General features: G+C 38.7%; 1 protein-coding gene across 2 annotated transcripts in view; it reads left to right on the top strand.

The window, feature by feature from the left end:
* Positions 1-14,598, top strand: part of dmd (dystrophin) — a 1,291,331-nt gene that overhangs the window by 757,642 nt on the left and 519,091 nt on the right. For both annotated transcript variants that reach the window (XM_048602828.1, XM_048602824.1), the window contains exon 42: positions 5,364-5,539. In XM_048602828.1, coding sequence (XP_048458785.1) covers positions 5,364-5,539 — 176 coding nt within the window. The remainder of the gene's footprint in view (positions 1-5,363; positions 5,540-14,598) is intronic.

The raw sequence follows: 14,598 nt of genomic DNA, 5'->3' as shown, positions 1-14,598 counted from the left end.
CAAAAACAAAGCTGCTGGAAAAGCTCAGCAGGTCTGGCAGCATCTGTGAAGGAAAAAAAGAGTCAACGTTTCGGGTCCAGTGACCCTTCCTCAGAACATTGCATTGGTATCTGAGGAGTCACTATTGCTACTGCAAATTGTGCAATTATCAGCAAAAATCCCTGCTTCTGATATTATCGTGTTACAAAGACCCTTGGTGAAGCAGTTAAAGCTGGTTGGGCCTCAGACATTAACCTTGGCAAACTCCTGCAGTGATATCCTGGGATTAAGAATATTAACTGCCACAAAAGCATTCATCTTCCTTTGTGCTAGTTACAACACCAGCCAGTGCAGAGTCTTCCCCATGGTTCCTTTGGCTTTAGTTTTCCTCGGGTTCCTTGATACCACAGGAAGTTAAATGTTGTCTTGATATGTGCAGTCACTCTCATCTCACCTCTAACGTTCAGCCCTCTTGTTCAAGGCTGTAATGAGGTTTAACTGAGTGGCCCAGCAAAACCCAAGCTAACTTTCAGCAAGCAGGTTATCGCTGTGTAAGTGCAGCTTAATAACACTGTTGCAATCCCTTCCTTTGCTGTTGATCAGGAGTAAACTAGTATGCATTGACCAGTTGAATTTGGCCTTTTTTTTTGTGAATAGGGCACATCTGGGCAATTTCTCACATTGTTGGCTATATGCCACTTTGGTGCCTGTACTCGAACAATGGGCGTATAGTTAGTTCTGTAGCACATGATTTTTTAGTCCTCATGACTGGGTGTTATCAGGGCCCACAGCTTTTGCAGTATCCATCTTTTATTGTGTTGCCAATTTGCAAATATTCTATTCGGCTTACATTAGGAAAAGTTACCGTCATGAAATTGAATTGTGTCCTCACTCAGTTAAATCACTTAAACATTTTCAGGGATTATTTGTGCTCATACAATAACAATTTCCCTGATCCCTTCAGAGTTTGAGCTGAGTTATGGGAGGATGAGCCTTTCATTTTTTTTTCCAGATTAGATCATGGATATTTGCACAAAGGTACAGCCCATAACTTTGCACAGTCACCGTTTTCTCTCAGTGGATCGGTATGCCAATGTACTCGGGTGCATGTCAGGTTTGGAACAAGGTTTTTAAAGCCATATGATTACCATGAGCTTTTAATCTAAAGGAATAACATCTCAATAAAGCAGTCAATCTGGCAATGTTACATAACAGGATTGTGATCATTATTTTCCACAACTAATGTTTCATTCCACATAAAAAATGGGGTGAAGTTAATGTTTCTCAAACATCCAGCTAGGGTGTGGGTAGTATGCTAGATGGATGTTTTTCTCCTAATTGTTCTTGAGGAGGAGTTTCGCTGACCAAAGCGCACAGGAGAAAATTGGGCTGAGTAGATCATATAAGCTTTAAATGTCAATTACATTTACAGTCCTTTTTAGCTGTAAGAGGAATATTTTTTGTATTATTCACAATCATAAAGAACATATAAAGTCCAATTGCTTTCTCTATACCCAATTAAATTGGTTTGTCAACCAGTGAGCACCCCTTCTTTCCTACATTATAAATTGTTGTGATCATTTGAAATTTGGCATTTCTGAGTTTGTCCTGATTATTGGAAGACAAAAAATCTTTGACAACATCTCACTTTTCAGCAACTTTCAAGAAGATGATTTCATTCACATCCCTCCTTTTGTGGCCACAATTGTTGCAATGTAGAAAACAGCAATATGACTTATTAACTTTTGTGGTGGTGGTTGAGCCATAAGTATTACCCAAGATTCCAGGGATACTTTCCCCATTCCTCTTCAAAATAGCTCATCTATCTGAAAGCACAATTGGAGCTTAATTTTATCATTTCATCCATATGGTGGTACTTCAGCCAGTGCAGTACTGCCTTAACACCACCTATTTTTTTTTTTTTTGTTCAAATCCTGGACACTGGCACAAACTCCAAGACTGAACCATACCTGATGCATTCAACAGGCAGGTACGTCAGATAGGCTGCTTTCTCATCCTCCCTGCATATGTTTCAACTACATGGCATACCCAGGAGATACTTACAACCTTTGAGAGTAAAATCTGCCTCTTTATGGTCAAGTCTTGAGTTGAAAGGGCATTTCTCAAAACTGAATGTTATATCTGTTACTGCAGTGAATGGCAATAATGACAGTGAGATTATTTAATAACAGACAGTTTTTAAACTTTGTCATGGAAAATGGGAATGAAAGAGGTGATCAAGAGAAGTGTAACCTCCTTTATAAGTATGGTTTGACAAGAAGAAAACTTTAAATCAACGAGGATGTGTTTTTGACCACGTTTTATGATGCTTTTCTCTGATTATGAGTCTGTCCTGTCCACTTCTGGTGTTTTCATCCCATGGATATTTTCCCTACAAAAGAAAAATCAGAATGTAACCTGCACCAGTCCTTTTTCCACGTTCTTTAAGAACTGGTTGACACAAACCTTAACTGAATTTGCTTCTCTTGCTGGTAATTTCCATCCATTTTTTTAATGTCAGGAAAAGCAGCGCTGCGCTTAAGTGTTCATTATTTGGGAAATGATGGTTGTCACGTTGTAGCAAATATCTTAATCTGGGTTTAAATTTTTATTTACTGCTTGTGCATATATTGAGAATGTATATACAGCAGCAAATCAAGTCTGGCACAGCATAAGCTTTCAATTAACATTCAAAGGATTGAAGCAGGCTGCTCTTTTGTGTTCCCAAAATTGAGCCTTTGTGAACACTTCCTACCCATATTTGCTTCAGTCATCTTCTGTAAAATATACCCAACTGGTCCAGTAATATTTGATTTATTCAGGTTCTAGGTTTTTATTGTGAAGTTCTATTCCAGTATATGTGCAAGGTATAATCTCTTCCTTTTCCAAAATGGGTTACTTATTGGGTACGTGCATTTCAGTGGCCAAGCACTATTTCTCACTGGAACTAAGATGAATCAAAGCTTTCAACTGCAATGAAGTCATGGCACTCTATAAGCAGGGCTTATTCAGAAATGTGGCCTGGAATGGATCAGATATTGGGAGAAAGAGGATTACTTTGTGTAGCGTGCAACTGCTACAACACTGGGTTAGGTTTCAGGTTGATGAAGAGCGAAACCAGGAGTATGCACAATGATAATAAAATAAACTTCTAACATCTATAGCTGTGTTGCTGCCATTTCTCATTCTACTGATATTGTTCGGCATTCCTGTTCTTAACAGATACTAAATACAATGTGCTAATTAATATTTTTCCTTGTGCCTTTTCCACATGTTTTATCTTCTCTGTCCCTGATAGTATCCGTCCTGCCTCTCAATACCCACATCAAACTGCTGGTGGAAAATTTATGAATTCCCTTTCATGGCCACTGTTATTCTATTCTCATCTTCCCTCTTTGCCAGTCCCGTTCTCCCCTTCATTTCCATTGTTCAGGATATTGTATTGATCTGCATCCCACCTGAAGAAGTCACCTAACATCATTCAAGCACTTTCATTTTCATTCAACATAATTCTCTGTCTCCCCTACTATCCAAGAAGTCTTACCTTACACCTTTGTTGGAATGGACTTATCCTGCACCTGAAAAACTTCCTTCATAAAGATCACCCACTGTTCAGACTCATTTTTCCTGTCAACGTTTGGATCCATTTTATTTGGTTTAGATTCCTCCTCGTCCTGTTGAAATTAACCTCCTTCATCTCATTGAAATTAGATCTCTTCCAATTTACGTCTATGTTCGATTGTTCCCTGCTCTTTTCCATTGCAATCATGAGTTTAGATCAGTAATGTTCACTCTTCCCCTCAAGTTGCCTGGTGAGATTTTAATTCAGTGTTATGTTTTGCATCTTGACAACTGCTGGCACAGTTTAGCAATGATAGTCACAAGTGTGTTCTCAGGCATTATAACTATACTTGAATGGCCATTATATGTTACATGTCAGTAGTTATATTTGTAAATTTGGAAGGGTGATCACTCGATCTTTGTTTAGACATCTGTGTATTGTTGCTTTTAGGTTTGCATGTTACAAATATTATTGTTTAACCAACACAGCACACTTAAGTTTTAAACTGTAATGAATATCAGAGATCGTACATAATTGTTATTCTTTTCAGGAAAGTGCAGAATAATTTTATGTATGTAATGTCATGACCCTGATAAGAACAGTGCACTGGAAATCATGCCTCGCCATCCACAATTCATCACAAGTGTGTAAATGATCAATTCAATCACAAAAGTGGTTAACTTGCAAGACTTTGAATTCTGGGATAAACTTTCGGCAGGTTTCATCACCAAATGGGAAAATAAAAACTTATTTATTATAGGAAACTTATCCCTTAACAAGTGAACATTGGATTATTAATTACTGATTTGCAAACAAACTATACCCTTTAATCTGAACAACTACACTTTTTTTCATAAATAGGAAAGACAAAACAGACAAGATAAGCAGTTTGTGGGTAGAAAAATTAGGCAAAAAGGAACAGTGTGTGTGGAATGAGGTGATTTATCCAGAAGTTCCTTTTTGATTTATGGTGACAATGTCAAATTAACTACTGTTGAAATGCTTAACTCAGTAGCCAGTCATTTGGACCTACGACTTTTGCTTCATGAGAAGTTCTTTGTTTCAGAGTCTTTTAATGCTGATTTTCTTCTACTAAGAGCGAGAGAAAGAAAACTGACTTATTTACAGACTTCTTCAGGCCTGAGTGCCAACTGCTCCCTTCTCAATCTGTGACAAAACGGTTGCTTAAAACAATGCAAAAGCTATTGCTAAGCAGACTTATTTTTCAATCCCAAAACCCCTGGTGACCTCTTGTCTCACAAAAGCATCGAATATAGTTTCTCCAAAACTTATGTGCTCTTGTGTAATGACTGAATGATAGGACACAGTGCTGCAGGGTGTAATTTAAGACTGGTTCATTCTCTACAAAACAGCAGTTCCATTTTCCAAAACTGATATTTCAAATAAAATATATGTAGTCTTACAGTATCCTTCTCCATCACCTTTCTCCCAAAACTGCATAGTAATGATGGTAATTTTTATGTTAGTATTAAAGAACGCTGATGATCCCCAATTTTTACACTGCCTTTTTTCCAGGGTGCATTTTGTATTTTTGTAAAGTGACGGTAATTATGCAGAACATCAGGAGAGGAGCAATTTTAGCTCTGTACAAAAACTACGTACAGTGAACCTATTGTTCAAATATCTTTAAGAAGTGCTTTCTGCCTGTTAAAGGTCCATTTTGAAATCTATTTCTGACGTGCAATGAATATTACTGCTGTTGGTCTTGAGGGTGAAGGTTATTTCATTGTGTATAGAACGTTGCTGTTTGAACTTATCCGTGATGATTTATAAGGAGATTCTTCGTGCTGCTGTTTTACAGGCATTACAGAATGGAATTGGAAGCCGGCAAGATGTTGTCACATCTCTGAATGTGACTGGGGAGGAGATTGTTGGAGAGTCATCAGCATCCGATGGTGCCATCCTTAAGGAAAAGCTCAGCAACCTGAACAGACGTTGGCAGGAGATTTGTAGACAGGTGGATGACAGAAAGAGAAGGTAATCTTAAAACTTTCTTCCCATATTTTGTTGTTGGTTTGTTCTTGATGTGCAGTGCCTAATATTTTTTCTATCCAGGTTGCAATATTAATTTCAAGTGTAGCGGATGAGGCTTAGTCTCTGCAATATATCTGGAATTCCGATAGTTTATTCACTGAGAATTTCACAAGTGCTCCTGATTGCTATAAGTTTGGTGGATAGTCGCATTTCAGCTAATTTTCCACTTAACTTATCACAGTCTAACATGGTGATTGTCTATTTGATGATTTGCCAGTGGGTTTCTATATTCCAGCTAAAGCATTTCACCAGCCACTGTTATAAGAAAATAATGGTTCGTTCTTGTTTCATTCAAATTTTATTGTTGTTGATTTGTTGAATTTTAATTAGGTTTTTCTTTAAGTTAAATGGTTTTTGAAGAAAAAGAAACCTTTCCATATTGATTCACCCGGTAAACAAGGTGATATATGTAAAAATGCAGGGTGCTTATTAATATAGTCATCCTTAGATAGATGGTTAGAATAGTTGGTTAGACGACTTAGATGCGACTGAAGTGTTCATTCCTGTAGTGATCCAGCTTGGCTCCTAGATAACTTTTGTGTTGACTTTGGTTGACAGAGTGTTCATAGAAGCGCTGAAGACCATTAGGAATTAAAACGCCCCATACCTGCCACTCTCACCTGATCTTTGGGCTCGGTGCAAACTAATTGTTCATAAGACTATTCAGGCTATCTTAGAGTATGGAATTGGCAATGTTTATTGATGGCTTTCAATATTAAGAAATATAATTAACATAAGCTGATGAAGTTGACAATCTTTGTATATGATATGACAAACATCCTTAACTAGATTGGGAAAATCAAACTATCAACTTTATTGGACTTACAGGAATGGTAATGTCAACCTTGTTAAGTGAAAGTAATATTTGACTTGAATATCTTTGAGAACATTATTACCAGGCCAAATGTGGGGGAGATATTGGCATTGGAGTATTATCACTATACTAGTAATGTGGAGACCCAGGTAATTTTTAGAGACATGTTCAAATTTACCAAGGCACATGATGAAAAATGAATTCAGTTTAGAAGTCTAATGATGTCCATTAAACCATTGTTGATTATTAGAAAAAAAATCTGGTTTATTAATGTCTTTTAAGGAATGAAACTGCCATCCTTACGTGGTCTGGCCTATATGTGACTCCAGACCCACAGCAATGTGCTAGACTCTTAACTGCCCTCTTAAATGGCCTAGCAAGCCACTCAGTTGTGACATCAGATAGATCACCTGACATCAACTTAGGCATCAAAACGACAATGGGAAAAACAGCCCTGCTACTTCTGCAAAGTCCTCTTTAAGAACAGATGGAAGTTGGTGCCAAAATTAGAACAGCTGTCTCTCAAACTAGTCAAGCAACTGCCTGATATAGTGATAGACACTGCTCGTGACATTTCAGGTAGTGAAACAGCCCATGTCCAAATGCAGCAAGACCTACACAATATCCAGGTTTGGGCTGACAAGAGGCAAGTAACATTTGGCAGGCAATGACTATCTCCAGCAAGAGAGAATCTAATCACCACCCCTTGACATTTAATGGCAATGTTATCACTGAATTCCTCACTGTCAATATCTTGGGCATTCCCATTGACCAGAAACTGAACTGGACTAGCCACATAAATATAAGTTGCTACAAAAGCAGTTTAGTGTCTAGCAATACTGCAGTAAGTAACTCACCTCCTGACTCTCCGAAGCCTGTCATCCAACTGCAAGGCAAAAGTCAGGAGTGTGATGGAATACTTGCCACTTGCCTGGATTGGTTCAGCTCCAACAATACTGAAGAAGCTTGACACCATCCTGGACACACTGCAGCAGCTTGATTCGCACCGCACCCACAAATATCTACTCTCTCCACCACTGATGCACGTAAGCAGGAGTGTGTTACATTGACAAGATGCAGTGCAGAACTTCTCCAAGGCTTCTTAATGAGCACTTTCCAAAACCACAACCATGTCCATCTAGCAGGGCAAGAGCAGCAGATACTTGGAAACACTACCATCTGCAAGTTCCCCTCCAAGTCACTCACCGTCATGGCTTGGAAATATATTGCCGTTCCTTTACGGTCACTGTGTCAAAATCCTGACACTCCTTTGCTAACGGCATTGTAGGTCTACCTACAGCAGATGGAATGAGCAGTTTAAGAAGGCAGCTTACCACTTTCTCAAAGGCAAATAGGGTTGGGTAATAAATGCTGGTCTAAGCAGTGACACCCACATCCCACAAATGAATTTAAAAAATACAACCTGAAGTTGACATAATTTTCAAACAGCATTTAATAAAATGCTGCATTATAAGCTTTTCAGGAAAGTTAAAAATTGTAGAATGAAAGGACCGTTGACAGCAGTGATAGGGTAGTGGTGAAGCATTTTTTTTTTCAGCTAGAAGAAGTTATGTAATGAAACACCCCAGGGATCAGTAATAGGATCACTGCTTTTCTTTATCTGCATTGATGATCAATAGTTGTGCGCAAAAAACAAGACTCCAAAACTTGCAGATCATGTAAAATTTTTAATTCTTGTTAACTGTGGGGTGTACAGCAATAGACTTTGAGAGGTCATGGACATGCTTGTGAAATAACTGGACAAGTGACCAATGGGATTTAAATCTGAAGTGATATCTTTTGGCTGGAGAACTAAGAGGAGGCAAATAAAGGGTAAAATTCTATTTGAACTGCAGGACCTGAAGGATTTCGACACATGCGTGTTGAAATTGAATGAAATGGCAAGGCACATTATAAAGACCTCTGGGACTCTGAACCTTATTAGAAGCATAGAGTACAAAAACAAAGGGGGTATACAATACAAAATTGTTAAGGTACAGAAGGAGGCTGTCATGTCTGCACTGCTGTCTGAGCATTTTCCCCACAACAGTGCTCAATTTTTCTATTTAAATAATCATCCAATGCCCTCTTGAATGCCTCAATAACCTGCCTCCACCAAATTTCCAGGCAGTGCATTACATTGTGTCCAATTGAGCACCACGCTGTAGACAGGATATGAAAAAGCTATCGAGTGCAGAAAAAAAAGGAATGTTTCCAGGATCGAGGCCCTTGAGTTATGTGGGTAGATCGGAGAAACTGGGATTGTTATCTTCAGCCAAAAGATTAAGAAAAGACTTAATGGATGTGCTCAAACTTTTGAAAGGCCTATAAAAAGAGTAGATAGAGAGAAACAGTTCCCAAAGGAGGAAATACTGCAAACTAGAGGATTTCAGGTCAACGGCAAAAGAACCAAAGACACCATGAGGAAAATCTATTTTTTGCACTGCAAATGGTCAGCAGTTGGAATGAACTATCTGAAACTGTACTTGAGGCAGATTAAGTCATGGATTTGAAGTAGGTATTGAACAATTATTCAAAGAAAAATCTTTAAAATTGCAGACTGCAAGGCAAATGCTGTTGAAGTAGAACTAGCTGTGTTGCTCTTGCGAAGTAGCCAGGGATATGATTGGTAGAATGGTCCTACACTGTGCTTGTGACCATTTTAAAATTCTATGCTTTGGACCATTTTGAGCAGACAAATCATGTGCACACCAGTCATTAATTAATAATGCTTATATCTTCATTATTGCTTAATTTAGCAACATTCGTTTTCATACATAATTTTTTTTTACTTTGTTAGGCTATAGACAAATGTGAGAGGTGAATTAAAGTATTTTATTCTTTGCCTCCTCCTCTGTAAGCAAAATGTTTCATTTTTTTCGTTATTTATTTTCCATTGTGAAATTGGCCATTTTGTGTTCCTCAACAAGTCCTGTTTTTGTGATTTTTAAGTGACCCACAGCAAATTCTCTTAGGGGTTAAAACAAAAGGTCTTGCATAATGTTAAATTATTGCAACTTACATGTACAAGAGTGCATCTACACACAAACACACATGCATGTAAGGAAGAAAAGAGGTGATAATTCAGAGTAATTTAAAAATCAGAGTTATGGGCATTAATCCATATGACATAGCTCGAGTCCAGAAAGTGAGTGTCAAGTGAAGATCCTTGGAGTTGGTTGAACTTGCAGAATTCCTTTCTATTTTGAATGCGGAATAAGAAGAGGTTGCATGTTCAGTTTTCAAGGGGACACAAGATTTCCTCTTGAAACAGGTTTCAATGGTGATTTAGACTAGAGTCAGGCTTAGCTAAGCCTGAAGTCTGGCTGTGGTGTTGCCAGTTAGATTCTTAGCAGACTGATATAATGATAATAACAAATTCCATCTTACCAATATAGTTCAGAAATTACAACTAGCCGTTGTTCAAAGACAGTGAGTTTTGGTCATGTGATGGGGTTTCTGTATGAATCAGTTTCAACTTAATGAGGCTGGTTATATTTAAAAATTGTTTCCCATCTTGCAGGCCATTACCATTGTTCATTTTTGTATGATAAATAGTGAGCAATTAGAAACACCTCAGACACCATGAGCTTCAGTAGCTTCATTTAAACAGAACAGGCTGGGGAATACTTCTCATCTATTTGTCTTTTAAGTTTGTGCAAGGGTGTGTTGTTCCAGGAGAATGATGTCTAAGTTCTGTCCTGGTAACTGCTGACTGAAATCTTCCAGAAACTGTGGTCAGTTTGCATCATGTGATTGATGGCGGCCACGTTTTAATCCAATAAAGTTAATTTAAAACTTAAACAAGGCAGTATAACTTTTGAGATAACAAGGTGTAGAGATAGATGAACACAGCAGGCCGAGCAGCATCAGAGAAGCAGGAAAGCTGACGTTTCGGGTCTGGACCCTTCTTCAGAAAGGTCCCAAAACGTCAGCTTTCCTGCTCCTCTGATGCTGCTTGGCCTGCTATGTTCATCCAGCTCTACACTTTGTTATCTCAGATTCTCCAGCATCGGCAGTTCCCCCTATCTCAGTATACCTTTTGAAACAATTTATTATTGCTCTTTGTGTCTTTTGGACCTGAAAATAGCATTTAATTTGGCAGAAAAGCAGAAAGGGCAGTATTTTGTTTTTTTTTTAGGGGGATGCAACTTCTGTATTCTCCATGTATAGTATGAAATTCTTGGTTTCAAAATGCTGTTGAATATTTTGATCAACAATGCATTTTACTTTGTTTTTTTTTTGGGGTTGTTTGATCTTCCGTCTCTTCTCTCGCCTGCTGTGTTCCTTTTTTTAATGGAAACATTAATAAATGAAATGGTTGTGCTTGCTTAAGTCAGACATGTGAGGCATATAAACCTGTAAAATTAAGCAATCTTGTGAATAGTCTTCCATGCTTACAGCTGTGTCACTTTTCACTTGCACTGTTTCTCCCAATGTCTCTTTTAATATACTACTTGCCATTTCTGTGAAATATAAAATAGGTAAAGTTTTTTTTTAAACTTTGTGGGCACCATTAACTCATTTGCTATTAGTTAGGATCCCAAAATTTTAGTCACAATGAAAGTAAGGAAGTCAAAGAAGGCAAGAAAGGCTTTGGTGCTTTTGTTCTGTTTATGCTATTTTAACTTCCATTTTACTCTTAGAGAGACAATAAAGTAGTTATTGAATCTCTGTTACATTTGTAAACACAGCCTTGAGATATATCAGGTGACGAGGAATGTACAGTAGAATTTGAGAACTATTCAGTGATGCATTGAGTGAGTCAATGTGTTCTACAAGCTAACAACCCATGAGGATTTATAGGTCAAAGCAAAGAGGTCCAGATTCAGAATACAGCGATTCTTGAATGCACAAAGCAATTTTGTTAATGGGGATTGGTCCAGATGTGTGAGACACATCAACAAATCATCTTGATCCCAACAAGACAAAAGGAATGCCATTCAAGATAAATATCATCAAGACTGAAGGTAGCAGAAGGTTACAAATTTGAAACCTGAAACCAGAAAAGTGGTGCAATATTTGGGCAGTACATTGTGACGTACTGAAGAATTTGTCATTGCAATACAATTTGGGTATATTTTTAGAGTTTATATTCTGAAACAGATTGATGTATGAATTGATAAATGAATCAAGTTACTAAATGGAAAATCATGTTTATCTTGATTATCTTTATGATTATGATTATCTTTAGCAGAAAGACGACATCAAAAAATACTTGAGAATTTTGTTCTACGCAATTGACTAGTGCAGCTTCTATCTATTGTCAGAAGGTTTCTGTGAAGTATAAAGTGAAGAGATGTATTCATGAGGGCACTGTTGATAACAGTTTAGTGACTATGTATTGCTGTTATGGCTGTAATATGACACAGGCAAATCTGGTTAGTAATGCTGAATGCATTAGGAGTCAAATGGTAGGCCATATTGCATCAACTAGCTGAGCAAAGGCCAAAGCAGGAAAGAGGATGTCTTCATGTGTTGATGGAAAACAGCAAGATCATAAGATGGAATATGCAATCTTACATGAAAAGGAGTGAGGGAAATATGTATGGCAGAATCTTAAATGGATCTGAATGTCTGTGGCAAGATTGGTTGCAGAATCAGATGAGAAATTCAGCAAGGCCAACTTTGATGTTAGGAGTGTCTTGCTTCATCTTTTATGCTTTTGACAAACAGCACAGCATGTTTCTCACAAAGCAGTAGCAAGCTGTCATTTGGGTGGATCATTGCTTATTAAATACCTTGTTAATGGAGGAGTGGGGGAGAAACATCTTGCTGTACAGCACATTGAGACATCAATCTAACATCTGTAGCATGAACCAGCTGCCTGTGCAGCAAGCACACTCCCTGTGTATTTCAAGCAAATGGCCACATGGGATGTTGCTGTCATTTAGGGCATCCCGTTACCATCAGTCAGAGTCACACAGCCCAGGGGCTCTGCCATGGTCAGTCATCCGCTTGGCACCCTCACCACCACATGATCTGTCTGACTGGAGTCTGGGGAGTGGGTAATCGTCAGTCCTGAATGGCTAGCAGCGGCAGTCAGGAGAGTCACAAGTTGTCAGTTTGGGAGCTGCTCCTCAAAATAGGTCAGAATTCTGGGGAAATCACAGTCCAAGGTGCTCCGTTAATTATTAAGAAGAGTGCAAGAAGGATCTGAAGGAGAATGGGAGCCAAGATTAGACTGGGGGGTTGCAGGAGGCTTTTGTATACATGGGGACGAGGATAGTGATGGCAGAAAACTACAGGGGAATGGGGAGTACCTAAAATAGTAGTGTGGTATGTTACGAGAGGCATGGGAGACCGTGGCCTCAGCATTTTGCACCTACACATGGAGAGTGAACATGCTTATGCATCAAGTCTTTGTCAAAGGCAATTGGAACATGCCATTGGTACCATCCAAACTATCATTGTTAGTTAAAAGCCAGAAGCTGTATCTGACCTTAGTTATCTTCTTAGCATTATTCAATCTTATTCATCATTTTCTGCCAGCATGGCTTGGAATAGTGTGAGCTCCCATGACGAGTTGTTGATGAAGGATGTGAAATGAGATTTGTCGAAGGCACAAGATGATCACTATGATGCATGGAGGAGAAGTTTGATGAATGCTGCACTCTTTGTTCAATGCAAAACAAATTGGGACTTGAGGATGGCATGGAGTTGGGGCAGTGATCATTCATGTCATGGATAATGGTGAAAAAACTGTTGCTGTGTACACTGATTGAGAGTGAAGGTAATTATGCACAGAAAGAAAAGAAAGTGCTTAGTTGCTATCGTTTTCAGTGTCAAAAAGTATTCTAATCAGTTGTTGTTGGGTAGAAACTTTATAATTGTTACAGATCATAAACACCAAGTTGCTGTTCAGAGTTGAAAGTCTGCAATACTGACAATGGCAGACATATAATTTTACATTTTTGTGCAGTAAACATGATAGCAATAGCATTCACCTTTAACTAAAGGGTTTAAAGAATATGAGCCAAAGGCAGCTATGTGGACGTAGGCCATAGATCAGCCATGATCTTATTGTATGGTGGAATAGGCTCGAGGGGCTGAATGGCCTATTCCTGTTGCTATGTTACGATGAATTAGGAGACTCAGCACAATAGACATGGTGTGAGAAAGGTACAGCCCACTGCTCCTAATATATGTGACCAATAGTCTGTAAAACAATGTAAGACTATCAGTCTGCAAGATGACAAAGAGATCACGTTTGGAGTCTTGGACCAAGTCATACAACAGCTAGAAAAGCTGTAACTGAAGGTGAAAATTAAAATATTGCTTCGTGAAGAGTGCTTAAAGAGAGTGTGTTCTTGAAGGCAGGTACAGTGGTTCACAATATAGCTTCATAACATTAAAGAAAATTGTTGGTAAATGGATACAATCACTTATAATGAACCAGAAGATGAACCAAGGAGGTAGAACATAGAACATAGAACATTACAGTGCAGTACAGGCCCTTTGACCCTCGATGTTGCGCCAACCTGTGAAACCAATCTGAAGCCCATCTAACCTACACTATTCCAATATCATCCATATGTTTATCCAATGACCATTTAAATGCCCTTAAAGTTGGCGAGTCTACTACTTTTGCAGGCAGGGCATTCCACGCCCTTACTACTCTCTGAGTAAAGAACCTACCTCTGACATCTGTCCTATATCTATCACCCTTCAATTTAAAGCTATGTCCCCTCGTGCGAGCCATCACCATCCGAGGAAAAAGTCTCCCACTGTCCACCCTATCTAATCCTCTGATCATCTTGTATGTCTCTATTAAGTCACCTCTTAACCTTCTTCTCTCTAACGAAAACAGCCTCAAGTCCCTCAGCCTTTCCTCAGAAGACCTTCCTTCCATACCAGGCAACATCCTGGTACATCTCCTCTACACCCTTTCCAATGCTTCCACATCCTTCTTATAATGCGGTGACCAGAACTGTACGTAATACTCCAAGTGCGGCCGCAACAGAGTTTTGTACAGCTGCAACATGACCTCATGGCTCCAAAACTCAATCCTTCTACCAATAAAACCTAACACACCGTACGCCTTCTTAACAACCCTATCAACCTGGGTGGCAACTTACAGTGATCTATGCACATGGACACCGAGATCTCTCTGCTCATCCACACTACCAAGAATCTTACCATTAGCCCAGTACTCTGTAATCCTGTTACTCCTTCCAAAGTGAATCAC

The sequence above is a fragment of the Rhincodon typus genome, chromosome 11 (genome assembly GCF_021869965.1).
Source record: "Rhincodon typus isolate 14 chromosome 11, sRhiTyp1.1, whole genome shotgun sequence".
Lineage (NCBI taxonomy): Eukaryota > Metazoa > Chordata > Chondrichthyes > Orectolobiformes > Rhincodontidae > Rhincodon > Rhincodon typus.
This window is presented reverse-complemented; position numbering and strand designations above follow the sequence as displayed.